At 40.8% G+C, this 20,547-nt stretch overlaps 1 protein-coding gene across 5 annotated transcripts in view; it reads right to left on the reverse strand.

Annotated features, from left to right (window-relative positions):
* akap6 (A kinase (PRKA) anchor protein 6) overlaps positions 1 to 20,547 on the reverse strand; it is a 410,503-nt gene that overhangs the window by 285,018 nt on the left and 104,938 nt on the right. Inside the window, exon 1 of one of the 5 annotated variants that reach the window (XM_043697893.1) lies at positions 4,481 to 4,534. The exons of the other annotated variants lie outside the window; for them this stretch is intronic. Within the exon in view, the coding sequence (XP_043553828.1) occupies positions 4,481 to 4,525 (45 nt within the window). The 5' untranslated portion in view covers positions 4,526 to 4,534. Of the gene's footprint in view, positions 1 to 4,480; positions 4,535 to 20,547 lie in introns of those variants that run through there. 5 annotated transcript variants of the gene reach the window in all.

Genomic DNA, 20,547 nt, shown 5'->3' on the forward strand with positions numbered 1-20,547 from the left:
GGTAAAGGACATGGATTTGTATAGTGGTCATTAATAATAACTGATTAAGGAGAAAATTACATAGTATTTCAGATCCATTACTTCGTAAAATATATTACTATGATCCACTTTCTCATTGTCAGACACTTTAAAGAAAGCTGTGTCCTTCTACGCATGTCTCTTAGAAAACTATTTTCCCCTATAGCATCTCATTGCCTTCAGGTAGAATTATCAATGCCCTTGCAAATTCAAACTTTAATTTTATGCCAATTACATCTTACAGGAATACAACAATGGAAATCCATATTTTCTTTCATGTGATTTCTTCAATCCAATTTTTGCCCCTTACTGCTGCTCTCCTGGCAATATTTTTATGATTCTCAATGACTATTACTTTTAAATGTTATTGTTCTAAGTATGTTTCATGTGGTTCCCTGTCTTGGGCTGTTAGTCCCTTCATGAATTCTATCCATCCTTTGATCATTGCAAGTCTACATCTGCACTCTATGTACCTGATCTTGTTTTACTAGACCACTGCTCCTCAGTCACTAACATCCCTGCTTCATCTTTATTTTGCAGTAAGGATCCCTCACTTTCCTCAGTACCGGGACACTTTATTTATTACTTTACGCACATGTGACTGAATAGAGTTTTCTAGTATAGTGTCTCAATCCTCCTCCATTACATGCTCCTCTCTCGACTCTCTGACTTCTCTTTGCTGTTCTGCTCTAGTCTGCTGATGGCAGAGTAACATCATCAGTTACAACATCATTACCATATTCATACCTCATTATACTACAATTATCATCTGGCTTCACCCAGAAACCTTAAATATTACTGTTTTTTAGTAATTACGGTCGAGAAATAATCATCAGCCATAAAACCAGAAGAACTCCTGATCTCCTTTGAGTATTGCCATAGAAATGTTACATCTACCTGAGAAGGCAAATGGGGTCTTGGTTAAAAATGACATGAAATCTCCACACTTGCTCAATGCTGCATGAAACATCAGCAAAGATCATATATTCAAAGCAGGGAAATAAAGCTTTCTATCTCAATCACCTAAGGTGGAATGTTCCCAACTCCTGACGTGGATAATACCAAGTCAGTCGTGAAGATATCAAGGCATAAGAAAAACAAAATTCTTGATGTTTTAATGGTGAGTTAAAAAAGGAAGAAATTAATTTATAGGGATTAACAGCTCAATATTTCTTATTCTTGTCTCATTGATATGCAATTTCCTATTCTCCCATGTGCCAAATAGAAATTAAATGGCAACAATTCCCAGCATGCAGGTCAAAGCAGGTAATTGGCAGCTCTCATTCACTGCTTGGAGGTTAGCATCAGACACGTACTAGCCTCACCTCATCACCAGGATGCATCTGACTAAATTAAAATACAGTCATCTACATCAGTGCTGCACTTTGGAGGAGTCCAACACTTTTTATTATAGTGTTACTGACTGGCTACTTTACATGCAGGGACAGGTACACATCTCACACATTGGAAAAGGGTGCAAACCAGGGCGATTCTTTTCACTCACTTTGCACAATTTGAATGTTTACAACATCCCCGTTTTGCCTTGTCTTGTTGCACTTTGTCACCTCATTCAGTATTACAGACACATAGTGCTTCTGTCTTGCCATATTTTTAGAACAGACACAAAGCTAAGCACCTTGCCATAGTTGTTAGTTATAATCAGTTAATGTGGAAGCTCAGGGGTGATGCAATTGCTGTGAGAAAGAAAGGAACATGAAGATTTGGAAGGTCTCTAGATTAAAAGACCGAGCCAACACTCGTTCTGCAAAGTGCAACCTGTGTTACCTTGAACTGAAAATAATCAATGGCAATGAAAAATGGCTGCCATCACAATTAAGTGGGTGGAGTAAGCATTTGTTTGAAGATGTGAGTTCTACTTCTGTGCAATGTGAGTCTCTTCAAAGGCCAATTACATAATCAGGCACTTACATAATACAGTTAAAGACATCTGTGTTCATAGAATGCTTCATGTGAAATGCACCTCAGCTATGTGGGAATAAAATTCTGGCAACAAATAATCTTGACCAAGTCATTAAAATTTGATAATTGCCAACTCTGTAAAGCAGAAGTGAAGACAGACAACCTTAATAGTGTAACCTGCAAGTCACAGTTCACAAAGACAATATGAAGTCTCATAGTCCGCTCAAGGATGCAGAGCTGATTACCTCTCACATTGAACTGGAAGTGTTTGCCAACATACATTTATATGCAATGCTGCCTTTCTTGGAGATGTGGGGAAACACGTTATCAGTAATTCCTCTGCATTTATAATCTATTATGGCATTTGTATGACAACGCTGCCGTGATCAGAATAAGGTACACTATGTTAACATTACAGGCATTCAATGACCCTCCTTGTTCAAGTCCTCCATGTATTGAGGATTATGCTAAACAGCCGTTTGTGTGTGATGTAAATACTGACTGCTCACATTACTAAGGACCTGTTCTGCTTCTGGTATTCCACACATGGGACCACTTGAAAATGGCCACAACAGGGACCATTACCCCTGTCGCTGTGGTGCAATTAAGGTACAGAGAGATAGAGGTGGGTTAGAGTTAGGAACAAATGTGGCTGCAATCCCACAATCAGCAACAACCTTAATTCTTATAGCTACAGTTACAACTACAGTCAATTAGACAAGTGACGACGTAAAATAGCAATAAATTTATGAACGTGAGTTCTATTTACAATGAAATAGTCCCCATGTTGCCCTATGTGCCTTCAGAAGCTGTTCTTTATGTTCACCTCCCATGACCTGCACCATGAAGGGTCAGCAGCGACTGACCTGGTAAACAGCTAAGCTCTAAATATGGTGCCAGTGGCAGAAATCCTGTAAAATATTGGCAGTCATGAATGCACCTGTTGTTGGCGAGCACAAGATATTGCAGGTGTGGTGCATGGTGCATACACAATGAAATGAGCAGCAGAGAATTGTGTGAGAAAACCCACTGAAGCTCATGGAGCAAAATCCTCCATGAAAATCCCCGGAATTGACACTTAACTGATTTTTGGTACAACTCAGCCCTTAGTTTCCAAATGTGCGCTCTCTGCACCCTGGCTAATTAATTATAATAGAAAAATAGAAAAGGAATCATTGCTTATTATTATAACTAGCAGACTAGTTTACATGGCTCAGTTTAAAATCAAAAAGCACAGACATGCACAAGTCCAAATACAATATTCTCAATCTACAGAAGTGAAAATATCCAATAGCATTTATATATATCTTTCTAAAATCCTTCCAGAAAATATTTTAGCACTTACCTCCAATTTTTATTTTTGCTGATCTACAATAGAATGCTCAGAGTTTACTTAGTAATAATTGCTGGCAACAATTTCCCAGGTTACCGAAGGTCATAAAAACTCTCATTCATCTCTTTAGCAACTGTGTTTATCCAGCTAAACCATGTCGCAATAGTTTTTTTTTACATAAATCGTAAACTGTAAAATCACTTTTATAAAGACAGTGTTAAGTTTCCTTCAAAGCTGGGCTACAGCTTGATTCCTGCACGCTTGTAGCCAATTGGATTAAAACTATGGAAACTCGACTCTGTGAATCTTCCAAACAGCACCAACAGCAACACAGAAATATGGCCTGGGAATTGATTCCCTTGTGCATATTCAGAGAATGAAACAAAAAATGAAGCAAATCACTAAAGCAATACAATCAGGAATTCTAAGATAAATAATAATTTGCCTCACATTTAGGAAACTGATAAATTCTGAATATTCTGAACCATGTTTAACACTGCAATTCAGAAACAGAGAAGGCATTAAACTTAATGTCTGATACTACTGTTTCTTTTTTCAAACATGGTTGAACAAAAAGCTCATAAAACATAGTACAAGAAGATCTCAATATATGTAATATTAGAAATGATGCATGATTGAAATATTCCATTCAAAATAATATTCAAACACAGGCAAACTTATCTGCATATTTTATTTTTTGCTACAAATACATTCTAATTTATTTTCTCAAGCGTGCTATCATTCACTCTTTCCACTAGTAAACCTCATTCAATAAAGAATACAGTTGATATGTCTCACTTCACTGTTCAGCATACAACATCCTCGAGAACTAAATTACACATTTAGCTCTGAAAGTACTAACGTTAACGTTCACAGCAACTAGTAATATTTTTGTAGTAACTTTTATACTTCAATATTGTTTGCTGCAACCGACTGACTTAATTTGATTAACAAGAACCATTTAGCTCTTTCAAGGTTGAATGCTGACACTAGTTTTTCCAGCAGAGACATTTTGCTACACTAAAACATTCTGCAGTTGAAATCAAATAACAGTTGTTATTAATCTAATTAAAAAGTTGTAAGTAACTTTCCTGAACAGTGAAAGTTAGCTCAATTTTACAGTTGAATTTGTAACTCTTGAATTAATTTCATTAGAGTTTGTCTTTCATTGTTGTAAAAAAAAGTTCATCATTGTGGATTCATATCTACCAGCTGCAGTACACCAGAACGTCCTGCTCCGTACAACTGCTTCATTCGGGTAATAATGGCAGTTGAATTCATGAACACAGCTGTTGCAGAGTATCAAATGGACTATGTACAGATAACCATACGTACCCAAAATAACTGAAGTGGATCAGCATAGTTTGAGAAAGTTCACATTGAACTTTGCTAAATACTTGCTAAATACTTACTGTGATAGAGGCACATGTGATACAATTCAAAGAGGAATATAAAATTTAAATAAATTAAAATCTGGAAGAAAAATAGCAACTAATGAATTGTTTCCTCTGCAATAAAACTCCAGCAACGCCTTTAACTCTTTGACCTTGGCAGCTTACAGTTTTATTAAGCAACTTAAATGTGTTCAGTCAAAGTGTCTGTACTTGCATTCCATGGTCACAGATAAAACCATACAAATATAAAAACTGGTTTAAATTCAGTTCAACAGATGTAAACAAAAATTTCTATTCATTGTTATTAAATGATACACTCCATAACACTTGTGGTTGTCATAGTCTTAAGCTATTTGCATATTTCTCTTTTAGTAAATTCATTAGCCAAAGTCAAGGCCAAACAGAAAGGTAAAGTATTTAGCAAAGTTCAATGTGAACTTTCTCAAACTATGCTGATCCACTTCAGTTATTTTGGGTACGTATGGTTATCTGTACATAGTCCATTTGATATGATAAACAGACCATGACAGTAAGGGCAAAAGAGTATAAATCTAAGAATAAACAAACAGATAAGACAAGAACTTACAAAGAAATTAAAAGAATAAAACTGAAGACTCTGCATCTAAATGCAAGTAGCATTTAAATCAAAACATACTACTGAGAGTGCAATCAGAAACAAATAAGTATGATCTGGTAGCCATTACAGAGACATGGCTGCAGGATGACATGGATAGGGACCTGAATGTTGGAGGTTACAGGGCAGTTAAGAATGACCAGAAAGTTGGAAAATGTGGAGGGGTGGATCTGTTAGTTAAATGAGCCAAGATGAAATAAAGCAAAACAAGTGAAAACGGGGCCATAGTAGAGTGCATACCTCCACTAGGCTGTGTTAATTGTTATTTTCTTGAAAGTTTTGACTGCTTGTTTACTGTTTTGTTACTACAAAGCTGAAAATCGAAACATGTTTATGAAGACCTTCCATTTCACTGAGGTGACTTCAAACTGATCCAAATGCACTTACCTGTTCTGAAGCCACTGTTTGCATTTTGACAGCTCTGACAAATTACACCACAATAGCTGATACAGTCCATAACATTTTAAAGTAATCAGCAATGTTCAAAATCAAACAACCCACAAAATTCGAAGGAAAAGAGTCAGCGCACCCTATCTCCCCAAGTTAACAGACCCTTCAATAAATTCCAGAATCAGGATCCACACCTTTGCGAAAAAACTAATCAGTCTTTTTTCTAGGGCCATACTGTATCTGTGCGTCAAGTTTCATTGAAATTCATCCATTAGTTTCTGAGGTATATTGTTTACAGACTAACAGGGATCAAAACATTATCTTCACCCATGTTCTGTGGAGGAGTAAAAGCTGTTGGAAGAAGGAAGCGAAGGAAGGCTGGTGTGAGGAGCTCTCAATAAGTGGTGCATATTCACCCAGAATGTTCAGGGGACAATTCCTTTTCTGAACACCAGTGAAGAACAACCGTGTGAGCTATCTGTACTTCAGCAAAAGCATACGTCATTGACATATGCCACTTGCTGCACTCATAATTGCAACCACACAGCAGAGTGAAGGTGACCATGGAATGAAATTTCATGTACTAGTCTCCTGTCGGCTGGAACAAGCAAATTTTGCGACATAGAATCTCTACAGTGTGGAAGAAGGCCATTCAGCCCATCGGGTCCATACCAACTCTCCAAACAGCATCCCACCCAGACCCACTGTCTCCCATTCTATATCTGTAACCCTGCATTTCCAATGGCTAATCCACCTAATCTGCACATTCCTGAACACTATGGGCAATTTAACATGGCCAATCCACCTAACCTGCACATGGAGTCATTCAGCATGGAAACAGACCTATCAGTCCAACTCACCCATACTGACCAGATATCCTAAATTAATCTAGTTCCATTTGCCAGAATTTGACCCATATCCCTCAAAACCTTTCCTATTCATGTATCCATCCAGATACCTTTTAAATATTGTAATTATCTTGCAGCTATCCATCCACTGTCATGTAAGGGAGGTCATAGAGTCTATATATTCAGTGACAACTAATAACATTTCATTTTCTTGTGCTAGAAAGTAGAAGACAGAGACTTGCACACGGCTCTGCAAGGATTGCAGAATTCCCTGTAATGTAGTCAACTATTCATTGCAAACAGGTTGCCATATAGATGCCAGATGCCAATTCACAAGTACCACTACAGCACACAAATATTGTTGGACTTAGCTTGAGCTGCAATGGAAGCTATGACATCAGCCGTTGGATGCTACATTATGGTTGGGACTCATAGTGTATGAGTGGAGTTGTTCAGAAGTCACCATATATTTCTTCATTTCACTGTCTTCCTGCTCATCCTCTGCTGATTGATCAAGTTGCAATTCTTAGATATCTGAAAGGAGAAATGCATGAGGGAAGATTGTTGGGAGGGGATTGGAGGAAAGTCAAAAGTGCATGCTTGCACTATCTACACCTTCTTAATCAGAAGGAGCACAGGATGAAAACGAAGTGGAATGTGAACAAAAGAATTATATGGTATGAATATATCGTTATCTTTGATGCTTTCAACCTTGCCACAATCTTGGTGTTGTTCACTCCAATGATGTGAGCACCATATCTTTTATTACTGAAGACATGTAGCAACTCCTGCACCTGCCTGTTAGGTGTTGGTGACTTTGGCTGTGTACAAAACACCCTCCAAAGGAGAGAGAGGTTTATCAATGAATGTGGTTCATTCATGGAGGATAAGGTCAGGGATATGGAGATGTGAAGTCATAAATGTCTGATGTCCTGGGTGGTGTCTGAAATGAGGCAGTAGGGACACTTCATCAAGAGAAGAAAGTAAGCACTGTGCCAGTGTCCAAATGTATGTCTTCCCCAGGATTTTGACTGGCAGTATACTTGCAAGGCTTTGGGATCATCTACATTATTTCAATAACCCACTAAAACTGCTTTCAGATAACGTCCTTTAAAATGCATGGAAGGGAGGGCCAGCCATGCCTGCAAGGTCAACTATGTCCATAAAACTCATGAGTACACCACTGGACTGTAACATGGACATTCAATAAAGAGTGAACTAAAAACACAACCTTGTTTCTTCCACCAAAAAGGAAGTATCCTGAACTTCCCTCAAACAATCAATGTGTGCCAAACATAAGACACACCAGTATGTTGAGATCTTTGGATAAGCTTGCCTCGAAATAATAATAATAATTCATACATTAGAAAAGTAAAATAGAACAAAGAACAAAGAAAGTTTACAGCCCAGGAACAGGCCCTTCGGCCTTCCAAGCCTGAGCCAATCCAAATCTACTGCCTAAACCTGTCGCCCAATTCATAAGCATCTGTATCCGTCTGCTCCCCACCTACTTGTGCATCTGTCCAGACACATCTTAAATGAATCTACCCATGCCTGCCTATACTACCTCTGCTGGCAATGTGTTCCAAGCACCTACCACCCTCTGTGTAAAGTACTTGCCACGTGTATTCCCCCTTAAACTTTTCACCTCTGACCTTGAAAGTGTGACCTCTCATTATTGAATCCTTCACCCTGAAAAAAGCTTATCTCTATCTACCCTGTCTATACCCTTCATGATTTTGTAGACCTCAATCAGGTACCCCCTCAATCTCCTTTCTTCTAATGAAAACTGTCCTAACCTCCTCAACCTCGCTTCATCGCCAGCACCTTCCATACCAAGCAACATCCTCGTAAACCTTCTCTGCACTCTCTCCAAAGCGTCCACATCCTTTTGGTAATGTGGTGACCAGAAATGTACACAGTATTCTAAATGTGACAAAACCAATGTCTTGTACAATTTTAACATGACCTGCTAGCTTTATACTCAGTACCCCGTCCGATGGAGGCAAGCACAGCATATGCCTCTTGACCACTCTATCTACCTGTGCAGCAACCTTCAGGGTACAATGGACCTGAACTCCGAGATCTTTCTGCTCATCAACTTTTCCCAAGGCTCTTCCGTTTACTGTATATTTGCTCCAGAATTAGACCGCCCAAAATCCATCAGCTCACATTTGCCTGGATTGAACTCCATCTGCCACTTCTCCACCCGACCCTCCAGTCTATCTATATTCTCCTGTATTATTTAACAGTCCCTTATGCTTTCTGCTACTCCACCAATATTTGTGTCATCTGCAAACTTGCTGATCAAACCAACAGCATCCTCATACAGATCATTTATGTATATCACAAGCAACAGTGGTCCCAATACTGACCCCTGTGGAACACCACTGGTCACCTTTCTCTATTTCGAGAAACTCCCTTTAACTACTACTCTTTGTCTCCTGTTGCTCAACCAGTTCTTTACCCACCGAGCTAGAACACCCCGCAAACCATGTGACTTCACTTTCGCCATTAGTTTACCATGGGGAACCTTATCAAATGCCTTTCTAAAGTCCATATATATGACATCTACAGCACTCCCTTCATCTATCAACTTGGTCACTTCCTCAAAGAGCTCTACTAAGTTGATAAGAAACGATCTCCCCCACACAAAACAATGTTGCCTATCATTGATAAGCCCATTCTTTTCCAAAAATAAATAGATTTTATCCCTCAGTACCTTCTCCAGCAACTTTCCCACCACTGACGTCAGGCTCACTGGTCTGTAGTTACCCGGAATATCCCTACTACCCTTCTTGTACAAGGGGGCAACACGAGCAACCCTCCAGTCCTCCGGCACCTCACCGGAGGACTGGAGGACTGTTTAAAGATACTACAAAGATATCTGTCAGGGTCCCAGCTATTTCCTCTTTCGCCTCCCTCAGGAACCTGGAATAGATCCCATCCGGTCCTGGGGATTTGTCCACCTTAATAACCTCTAGCCTACCCAAAACATCTTCCCTACTTATGTCAACGTATCCAGACTAATCAAACTTCTATCTCTAATCTCAACATCCATCATGTCCTTCTCCTCAGTGAACACTGATGCAAAATAGTCATTCAGAATCCCACCCATTCTCTCAGGTTCGACACACAGCCTTCCTTCCTTATCCTTTAGAAGACCAATCCTTTCTCTAGTTACCCACTTGCTTCTTATATAAGAATAAAATGCTTTGGGAATCTCCTTAATTCTGCTCGCTAAAGCTATTTCAAGACCCCTTTTAGCCCACTTGATTCCTCATTTAAGACTTGTCTGATATTCCTCCAGGGCCAATTCTGTTCTTGGCTGCCTGGACCTTATGTATGCTTCCCTTTTCCTCTTGACTAGTCGTATGGTTTATCCTGTCATCCACGATTCACGAATCTTGTCTTTCCTATCCTTTGCTTTCAACAGGACATGCCTATCCTGTACTATCTTTAACCTATCTTTGAAAGCCTCCCACATATTAAATGTGGACTTCCCTTCAAATAGCTGTGTCCAATCCACATTTCTCAGCTCCTGCCTAATTTTGATACAATTGGCCTTAGCTCAGTTTAGTACTCTTCCCTTAGGGCCACTCTCATCTTTGTCTATGAGTATTCTAAAGCTTACAGAATTGTGGTCACTGTTCCCAAAGTAATCCCCCACCGCAACTTCTATCACCTGGCCTGGCTCATTCCCCAACACCAGGTCCAATATGGTCCCTTCCCTCATCGGACTGTTGACATACTGCTCTAGAAAACTCTCCTGGATGCTTCTTACAAATTCTGCCCCATCCAGAGCTCTGACACTAAGTGTATCCCAGTCAACGTTGGGAAAATTAAAATCTCCTATCACCATCACCCTGTTGCCTCTACATCTTTCCCATAATCTGTTTACCTATTTGTTCTTCTACCGCACGCTTACTGTTGGGAGGCCTGTAATACAGCCCCAACAATGTAACTGCACCCTTCTTATTTCCCAGCGCCACCCATAATGCCTCACTACTCAAACCCTCCATAGTGTCCTCCTTTAGTACAGCTGTGATATCATTCCTGACCAACAATGCAACTCCTCCCCCCCTTTTACTTCCCTCCCTGTCCTATCTGAAGCATCTATATCCTCTAACATTTAGTTGCCAATCATGCATTTCCTTTAACCAAGTCTCTGTGATTGCAATAACGTCATACTCCCAGGCACCAATCCAAGCCCTAAGTTCATCTGCCTTGCCCACTATACTTCTTGCATTAAATTATATGCACTTCAGGCCACCAGTTCTTTTGCATTCATCTGCTCGCTGTCTGCTCTTCCCCTTATTAATGCTAACTTCATGATTCTTACAATTCTCCAATTTCCACCTCACTGTCAACTTGTCTTTTCTCCTGATTCCCAGTGCCCTGCCACACTAGCTTAAAATCTCCCCAACAGCAGTAGCAAAAACTCCCCAAAGGACATTAGTTCTAGTCTGGTTCAGATGTCGACTGTCCAATTTATAATAGTCCCCCTTCCCCAGAACCGGTCCCAATGTCCAACAAATCTGAACCCCTCCCGCCTACACCATCCCTCAAGCCATGTGTTCATCCTGCCTATTCTTTCATTTCTATGCTGGCTAGCACGTGGCACTGGCAGTAATCCCGAGATCACTATCTTTGAGGTCCTCCTCTTTAACTTCTCTCCGAGCTCCCTGAATTCTGCTTTCAGGACCTCATCTCGTTTTTTACTTATATCGTTGATGCCTATATGCATCAAGACAACTGGCTGTTCACCCATCTCCTTTTTAGAATGCTCTGCAGCCAATCGGTGACATCCCTGACTTGAGCACCTGGGAGGCAACATACCATTCGGGAGTCCTGTTTTTGGCCACAGAACCGCCTATCTACTCCCTTTACAATAGAATCCCCTATAACAAAATTCCTACGAGTCTTTCTCCTGCCCTTCTGAACAGCAGTGCCTGCCACGGTGCCATGATCTTGACAACTGCTGCCTTCCCCTGGTGAGCCATCTCCCCCAACAGTATCCAAGACGGTATATCTGTTTTGGAGGGAGATAACCGCAGGGGACACCTGCACTGCCTTCCTATTCTTTTTCTGCCTTTTGGTCACCCATTCACTGTCTCCCTTAGCAATCCTAACCTGCGGTGTGACCAGTTCACTAAAGGTGCAATCCACGACCTCCTCAGCATCGCGGATGCTCCACAGTGAGTCTATCCACAGCTCCAAAGCTGTCATGCGGTCAAACAAGAGCTGCAGCTGGAAACAAGTGTAAGAGTCAGGAACGTCAGCCTCTGGAAGGTAAGGCTTTTTATTTTTTCTCTTTGTTTTCTTTCGTATATTAAGTGAAATATTAACAAGAGAAATTTATTTTTGTAAAACACTCCTGTCAACTTTGTGCTTTTAAGGTTTATCTTCCTGACAATGTAGGTGACCTGGTCATGGTGCAGAGCTACTTGTACGATAAGCGAACTCTTGATTAAGCTGCCCATAGATGCAATATTGTCAACTGATGGAGGGTTTCACCCTATAAATCAAATGCATCTGCATGCACATTCCTGGCACTTAGAGTTTTAATTATAATTATCTGAGAAACGGCAAAAAGATTAAGAAGTAAAAATTCCTCTCTTTCCTGCTTGCAAGAACACAAAGTATTCCATGTGAGCCATGTTGTGCATTTTTAAATGCATTTTCTCGAATACATAGAAAAGCATATATGATTTTCTCATTTTTAATGTAAAATTAACCTGTAATTATAAACGCAATTTATTCACACAATTTTAAGTTTTCAAAATGAATGGGTGAGGTTATAAGTGCTAGTGCTGTCACACCCTCCCTTGTTGCACTGTAATTCATTCTTCTTCCTCCTGAGAAATTCTTCAACAATGTTTCAGCACTTGCTCTAGCCAGAACTTAGAACCTTTAAGAGGTGCAGCCTCTTTTTAAGTCGTCCCCATCAGCTTTAAGGAGTGGTTGACTTGCACAAGCTTGGGAGGTGTGCTCTCATTCAACACTGCATTTAATGCTGTTTCCAAGCTGCAGTCATGCAAATCAGCTGAAAGTACAAATTTGGCAACTGGCAGTATCCTAAGCAATGGGCACAGGTTAATATTGCATTGCAATCTCCACGTATTTTCTTGAAGGTCATGAAGTTTACAACCTGCCCCCAATAATGCCTAATGTACTTTGAAGGCTAATTTTGTTTGATAATATTCCTATAAAGTGCCTTGAGATTTTTTACTAGGTTAATTAAACAATAAAAATGCAGATTTTTCTTGTATCATAGAAATTTTAGGAAAAATGCAACGACCAGCACCAACTGCTGCAAGTAGCTTTTTCTGACCTCAAGAAAGCCTTTCAATCTGTGAACTGGAAAGTCTTATGAAGTATTTTCCCCAATTTTGGCTTCCCTCAGATGTCATGCAATGCCTTCACAATGTCATGCAAGCCTTGATCCTGATCAACAGAACCAGTACAGACCCTATCGCAGTGAAGTCAGAGCTCAAACAAAGTCATTGCATCAACCCTTTTCTCAATATGAAACCTCTCCTCCAGCAAACTATCGAGAGTACAGACAGTTGGAAAACTGATCAATCTATGTTACTTTCAATTCAAAACAAAAATCACTCCAATCTCAGTTATTGAGTTTCAGTATGCAGTACATTTGTGTGTGTGTAATCACTCAGAAACTGACTGCCGGGTCATTGTTAATTTTCTCTCCAATGGTTATGAGAAAGTAAGCCTTTAACAAAACATCTGGAAAAGTATGGACCTCCTCCAACCAGCTCCGCAGCATAAGGGAAGATGTTTAAACATTTCCATGGACATACAAAGAACAAAGAACAAAGGACAAAGAACACCACATCATAGGTACAGGCCCTTTGGTCCTTCAAGCCTGCGCCAACACATTTTACCCTTTCATACAAAAACTGTCTTCACTTATAGGATCCGTACCCCTCTATTCCCTTCCTATTCATGTATTCGTCCAGGTACTTCTTGAATGCTGCTATTGAGTCTGCTTCCACCACCTCCTCTGGCAGCCTGTTCCAGTCACTCACGACCCTTTGTGTAAAAAACTTGCCTCACGCATCTTTCTTAGCCTTCTCCCACCCTGCACCTTGAACCTGTGTCCCTTAGTAATTGATCCCTCCACCCTGGGGAGAATGCCTCATACTTCATACTCTCTCCATGCCATTTACAAACTCATAAACGTCTGTCAGGTCGCCCCTCAACCTCCTGCATTCCAGTGAAAACAAACTCAGTCTATCCAACCTTTCCTCATAGCTAAAATCCCCCATACTATGCAAATCCTGACATATTTTTTGTCTATACCTTTTCCAAAGATCCCCATCATTCTGGTAATGAGATGACCAGAACTGTATACAATATTCCGAGTGTGACCTAACTAAAGTTTTATAAAGTTGCAGCATAACTTGTCTATCCCTATACTCAATGCTCCTTCCAATGAAGGTGAGCATGCCATAAGTCTTTTTTTATAACTTTATCTACCTTCAGTGATCTGTGGACCTGTACACTCAGATCCCTCTGCATATCAATACTCCTTAGGGTTCTGCCATTCACTATATAATCTCCATCTGTACTTGATTTTCCAAAATGCATCACCTCATATTTTCCCGGATTAAACTCCATCTATCATTTTCCTGCCCATACCTCCTCTGACAATCCTCCTCACTGTCTGCAACACCACCAATCTTTGTATTGACTGCAAACTTACAACTTAGCCCAGCTACATTTTCCTCCAAATCATTTACCACAAACTGTAGAGGTGCCAGCACTGATCCCTGTGGAACACCATAACCTCCATTCCAAAAAGCATCCTTTCACTGCTACCCTCTGTCTCCTATGACTAAGCTAGTTCTGTATCTATCTTGTCAGCTTACCCCAATACCATGTGACTTCATCTTTTGTACCAGTCTGCCATGAGGGAACTCGTCAAAGACTTACTGAAGTCCATGTAGACAACATCAACTGCTTTTCCCTCATCAGAAGTGGACTAGTTTCATACTGTAGGAGCTTTCTCTTAATGAAGTAAAACAAAAAATATTAAAATTCATCATTGTTACCAATGTACTAGTGCAGCTTTGACCTACTGAGGAAAAATGTGTTTGAGGACCATAATCTAAAGCCAGACACCAAGGTCCTGGTTTACCCAATTGTAGTGATCCCAATACTCTTTTTAGCTTCAGCAACATGAACAACTTACATGCCAGAGCTTCAAAGCATTGCAGAAGTGCCATTTCTTGTTTTTGCAAGACTACTAAATATCATGGAAATAAAGCAACATTCTCTGCCAAATCAACATGACCAGAATTAAGGCACTAACCACTCAAAACTGCTCCTCTGGGCAGGATGTGTTGCTTGTATGTCTGAAGCAAGTGCTCTATCTGGAACTCAGATGCAGCAGGACGCTTCCAGGTGGATTGCACAAGTGCCGCCTGGAATCACAGATTCACAGAATCTTCAAAAGTTCCTGGAGGTCAAAATCCTCACCAAATCAAAGGAGCAGCTGGCTTACGATTGACCAGAATACAGAAGGTTCAGATCAAATGACAGTGGTCAACTCCAATAGTATAGTGATATCTTAATCTGACAATGTGTGCTTCGCTCTCAGTCAAAATAATCAAAACCCTTGGTACATACAGTAATCCTCTATGTCCATGAAATCAGGAATCGTGAATTTGATTAATCTGTGCCAAAAAATAAGTAACACCAAAAATCAACATCCCTGAGCAAAAAGTGAATAACCATGACTTTTAACCTATTTGTAACCTGTTATTAATGAGCTCCACACTTGCAAATTTCATCATTCGCAGGGTTTCATCATTCGCAGGAACAGTAGCCTTGCAGATACAGAGGAATGACTGTACATGCTTTCTCATGCAATACGCTCTAAATTTCTAGCCACTAAATTTCTTCTTTCCAACAGAACAAAGCCGATTCCACACAATACCTACAAACAATATCTCTCTTTCAGCACACTACAGAAACAAAAAGGTCTTTAAATCAATGGGATCAGGTCCAGTTATGCTACTAGAATAAAACTAGGCCATGAAGTAAATCCACATTAGATTACTTACAGTGTGGAAACAGGCCCTTCGACCCAATAAGTCCACACCGACCCTTCGAAGAGCAACACACCCAGACCCATTCCCCTACATTTACCTCTTCACCTAACACTGGGGGCAATTTAACATGGCCAATTCACCTAACCTGGAGAAAGTGAGGACTGCAGATGCTGGAGATCAGAGCTTAAAAATGTGTTGCTGGAAAAGCGCAGCAGGTCAGGCAAAATTAAAGGAACAGGAAAATCGACATTTCAGGCATATGTCAATTCTCCTGTTCCTTTGATGCTGCGCTTTTCCAGCAATACATTTTTAAATTCACCTAACCTGCACAGTTTTGGACTGTGGGAGGAAACCCACGCAGACATGGGGAGAATGTGCAAACTCCACACAGACAGATGCCTGAGGCGAGAATTGAACGCGGCTCTCTGGTGCTGTGAGGCAGCAGTGCTAACCACTGTGTCACCGTGCCACCCACATCTGACATTGTTTTAATCACAAAAAAATGATTGAATTCTGGGTGATTTGGTACAGGATAATATTTCAGAGCTGAATTTTACCAGATCTTGGCAAAGAGTCAGTGTTGACAAGTATGGTGGAGATTGTTTCTCCATGAGCCCCTGTGAGATTCACACATTACCAATCAATATTCACCTCATTACTGCATCCCAGTTGGCATCTGCTCATCTTATTCTCCCTGTAGCCACTAATTAATATATTCAGTGCTGCCAGAGCTTCTCATGATTGCTGACATTCATGGTACATTTGAAGCCCAGCCATGCACCTGGTCAAGCACTGGCAGTCTACAGCTGCCTTTCATAACGTTGAGGTCCTGGTGGAAAGGCAGTGCACATCGTCACTGTTTATGGAATATGCTCTGAGATGTTGATGACTTGGAGTCATAGAGTTGTATAGCACAAAAACTAATCCTTCAGTCCAACTCGTCCACCCCAACTAGATATGTGAAATTAATCTAGTCCCATTTGCCAGCATTTGGCCCAAATCCGTCTAAACCCTTCTCTTTCACATACCCACCCAGATGCCTATTAAATGTTATAATTGTCCGGGGATCCACTATCTCCTCTGTCAGCTCTTCCATATATGCACCACCCCCTGCATGAAAAAGTTGTCCCTTAGGTCCCTTTTAAATCTTTCCCCTCTCACCCTAAACCTATGCCTGCTATTTTTGGGCTCCCCCACCCCAGGGAAAAGACCTATCCATTCCCCTTCCCGATTTTATAAACCAGGTCACCCCTCAGCCTCTGACACCACAGGGAAAGTAGCCTAAGTCTATTCAGCCTCTCCCTATAGCTCAAAGCCCCAACCCTGGCAACATACTTGTAAACTGCTTCTGAACCCTTTCAAGTTTCATTACACCCTTCCTATAGCAGGGAGACTAGAATTACATGCAGTATTCCAAAACTGAGGATCAGCGGAGCAAGCAACAAGCTAGATTGGTCACATAACCAATCTGACTTTCATATTGGGAATTGTCATCATCTCGTTTCTATCTGGAAGATATCAATGTGGTGAGATTAACCATGCATGCCTCTTGCCTCTCACTAATGAAAATCCCATCTCACTATTCCACACTTGCCTGGAAAATGGGTCATTTTGCTCTCAAAATGAGGAATCTCCTGACTGCTGATCTCATGTGGCCGTTCACCATTCTTGCTGACATCCATGTTGTTTCATGGCTGGGAAAATTCAGCTTAAATTTTGTTTTTTTAAAGCATTGTTCAAATTCTTTCTGGCACCTACCATTTCAATCAGGTTAGACTGAAATTGTCTGTGTCCATTTTGCATAGGTCTGTTCCAGACAGCAAATGACATCTGTCTCGCAATAGGAATTGCAATGAAATGATGGATTAAATAAATAACTGTAACAATACTCATTATTTTCCATCAAAAGTAATCAAATGTTATTGAAGCACACTGACTCCAACATGTGTCTCCAATGGATCAAAGTGATGTGCTCAGTGTGTGAGTGAAGACAGGACTCTTTCTACTTTTGCCTGCTGCTTGTTTCTCATTTTTAGCTCACACTGCTGACTAACAATAATGTGAAAGAGGCAACTAATGATGCAACTCTGTCTATGTCAGTTCACAACCTCTCTAATGACAAAATCCTCAGTTGTGCCTCCTCACAGTGACTCAAGATCACTTGCAAACCAAATGCCCAGTTATGGACAAATAGTTCCACTACCTTATGAATAGATGGCCCAAGGAAGTGTAAGGTTCAAGAAGTTAAACCTGATAAAATAAAAAATTCTAGAGTGGATCCCAAAAAAGTACTGATGTCTAAATATGTCATCTTTTCAGGAAATCCTGCAACCAAGCAATGTCAAATGTGGTGTAGTGCATTCCTTTCAACTCAGCTGCAGATGTCACGAGAGGAACTCTGATGTTTGGGTGGCTTTAGATTTCCATAGACCTGCCTATGTGTCCATACTGGAGACCACACTTTAATTTCTCTACTGAACATTAACATTCCAGGGGAGACAGAAGTTATGAGTGATAAACCCAGCTCCTTTTGACATGGAGAATGAGCGCTATGGACTGTTTTCAGCAGTGAAAGGATGCATTGTGTTCCACTAGTCATCCACTGCCCTTCTTAGATTGAACAGCCCCCAACCAGTAAGGAGCTGATCTGCCTCAAATCCAGCTGCTTCGATGGGTGTTTGCAATGAGTATCTGCTCAACATGGGGACAGAAACCATTGAATGTGCAGACAAATTAAATCAAGGAGAAGAATAATGAGCCAACTCTTCAATTGGCAATCTGGAACATCAGGACTTTATGCACAGGACTGGCAGATGTTATGCAGCCAACCATTAACTCATGTAAGACAGTAGTGATTGAAATGAATTAGCTGATCATTGACATAGCCCCCTTATAAGAGACTAGACTTTCCGAGAGGGAATCACTGAAAGAAAAACATGATGGCAGGATTTTACATTCCCCACCTGTAGATTTACTGACACAATAGAATTGCTCTGACGGTCTTACCATTGGATCCTGCCCCTCCCAATCTCTCTGCAACTTTACGATGGTTCAGATGAAGTCTAGGCTAGCATATCTGCCCTTGCTCCAGTTCTGACACTTAAGAAATAAATTAAGGAGCGCTTAAGGACTATTTCCCACTTAGCTTCAATTTTGAGGAGTTCAGGAGTCAGAGAAAAGCCTTGAAAATGACCCTTGGATCTGAGATGGTGGGTCCCTCCATCAATAGCCCCCTAACAACATTGGGCACTACCCATCATCCCAACAAGGTCATCACCTGTAAGTGCTCCCTCCCCCCAGTATCTTCACCAACAGCCCCAAACCACTATACCGAATCTCCTGGGCCTCACCACCATTCCTCACCTTGAGTCTTCCATAATTACTGGTCCTGGACTCATGGGATTGACAGAATATTAGATTTGTGATACATAGAAGGAGGCCATTTGACCTATGTGTCTGCACTGCTGCTGTAAATGAACAGTTCACTTACTGCCATTCTCCTGTTTTTGCTTGCATGCTGTCACTTTTCAAATTTCCATGGACATCCCTCTTGAATGCCACAATTGAACTGAATTCCACCATATTCTCTAACAGTGCATTCCAAACCCTAACCAGAAAAGATTTTTCCTGATATCACCCAAGTCTTTGACTGTAAACTTTAAATTGGTATCCTTCCTTTCTCAATACTTTCATGAGTGGGAACATTTTCTCCCTATTCGCGCTGTCCAGACTAAGTTCAAAGCAGAAATGCTGTTGTCATAGAGACATCAACCATATAAAAACCTATCAGATTAAAACCACCAGCAAGGTGACTTGAGCAGATGCTCTATGGCAATTTCTACATAGAGCGCAGAAGCAAAATGGAACAAAAGCAAATATTGCTGGAAACATTGAGCAGGACTGGCAGCATCTGTGAAGAGAAATCAGAGTTTAGGCTTCCTCAGACCAGACACAAAATGTTAACTCTGATTTCTCTTCACAGATGCTGCCAGATCTGCTGAGCTTTTCCAGCAACGTTTATTTTTGTTTCTGATTTACAGCATCCACAGATCTTTCAGTTTTTATTTAGCAAAATTGAATGTTGAGTCATAGAGTCATAGAGATGTACAGCACGGAAACAGACCCTTCGGTCCAACTCGTCCATGCCGACCAGATATCACAACCCAATCTAGTCCCACCTGCCAGCACCCAGCCCATATCCCTCCAAACCCTTCCTATTCATATACCCATCTAGATGCCTTTTAAATGTTGCAATTGTATGAGCCTCCACCACTTCCTCTGGCAGCTCATTCCATACACGTGCCACCCTCTGAGTGAAAAAGTTGCTCCTTAGATCTCTTTTATATCTTTCCCCTCTCACCTTAAACCTATGCCCTCTGGACTCCGCCACCCCATGGAAAAGACTTAATCTATTTATCGTATCCATGCACTTCATAATTTTACAAAACTTGACAAGATCACACCTCAGCCTCGATGCTCCAGGGAAAACAGCCCCAGCCTATTCAACCTCTCCCTATAGGTCAAATCCTCCAACCCTGGCAACATGCTTGTAAATCTTTTCTGAACCCTTTCAAGTTTCACAACATCTTTCCAATAGAAAGGAGACCAGAATTGCACACAATATTCCAACAGTGGCCTAACCAATGTCCTGTACAGCCACAACATGACCTCCCAACTCCTGTACTCAATACTCTGACCAATAAAGGAAAGCATACCAAACTATCCTATCTACCTGCGACTGCACTTTCAAGGAGCTATGAACCTGCACTCCAAGGTCTCTTTGTTCAGCAACACTCCCTAGGACCTTACCATTCAGCGCATATGTCCTGCTAAGATTCACTTACCCAAAATGCAGCATCTTGCATTTATCTAATTTAAACTCCATCTGTCACTCCTCAGCCAATTGGTCCATCTGATCAAGATCCCGTTGTAA

The sequence above is a fragment of the Chiloscyllium plagiosum genome, chromosome 10 (assembly GCF_004010195.1).
Source record: "Chiloscyllium plagiosum isolate BGI_BamShark_2017 chromosome 10, ASM401019v2, whole genome shotgun sequence".
Classification (NCBI taxonomy): domain Eukaryota; kingdom Metazoa; phylum Chordata; class Chondrichthyes; order Orectolobiformes; family Hemiscylliidae; genus Chiloscyllium; species Chiloscyllium plagiosum.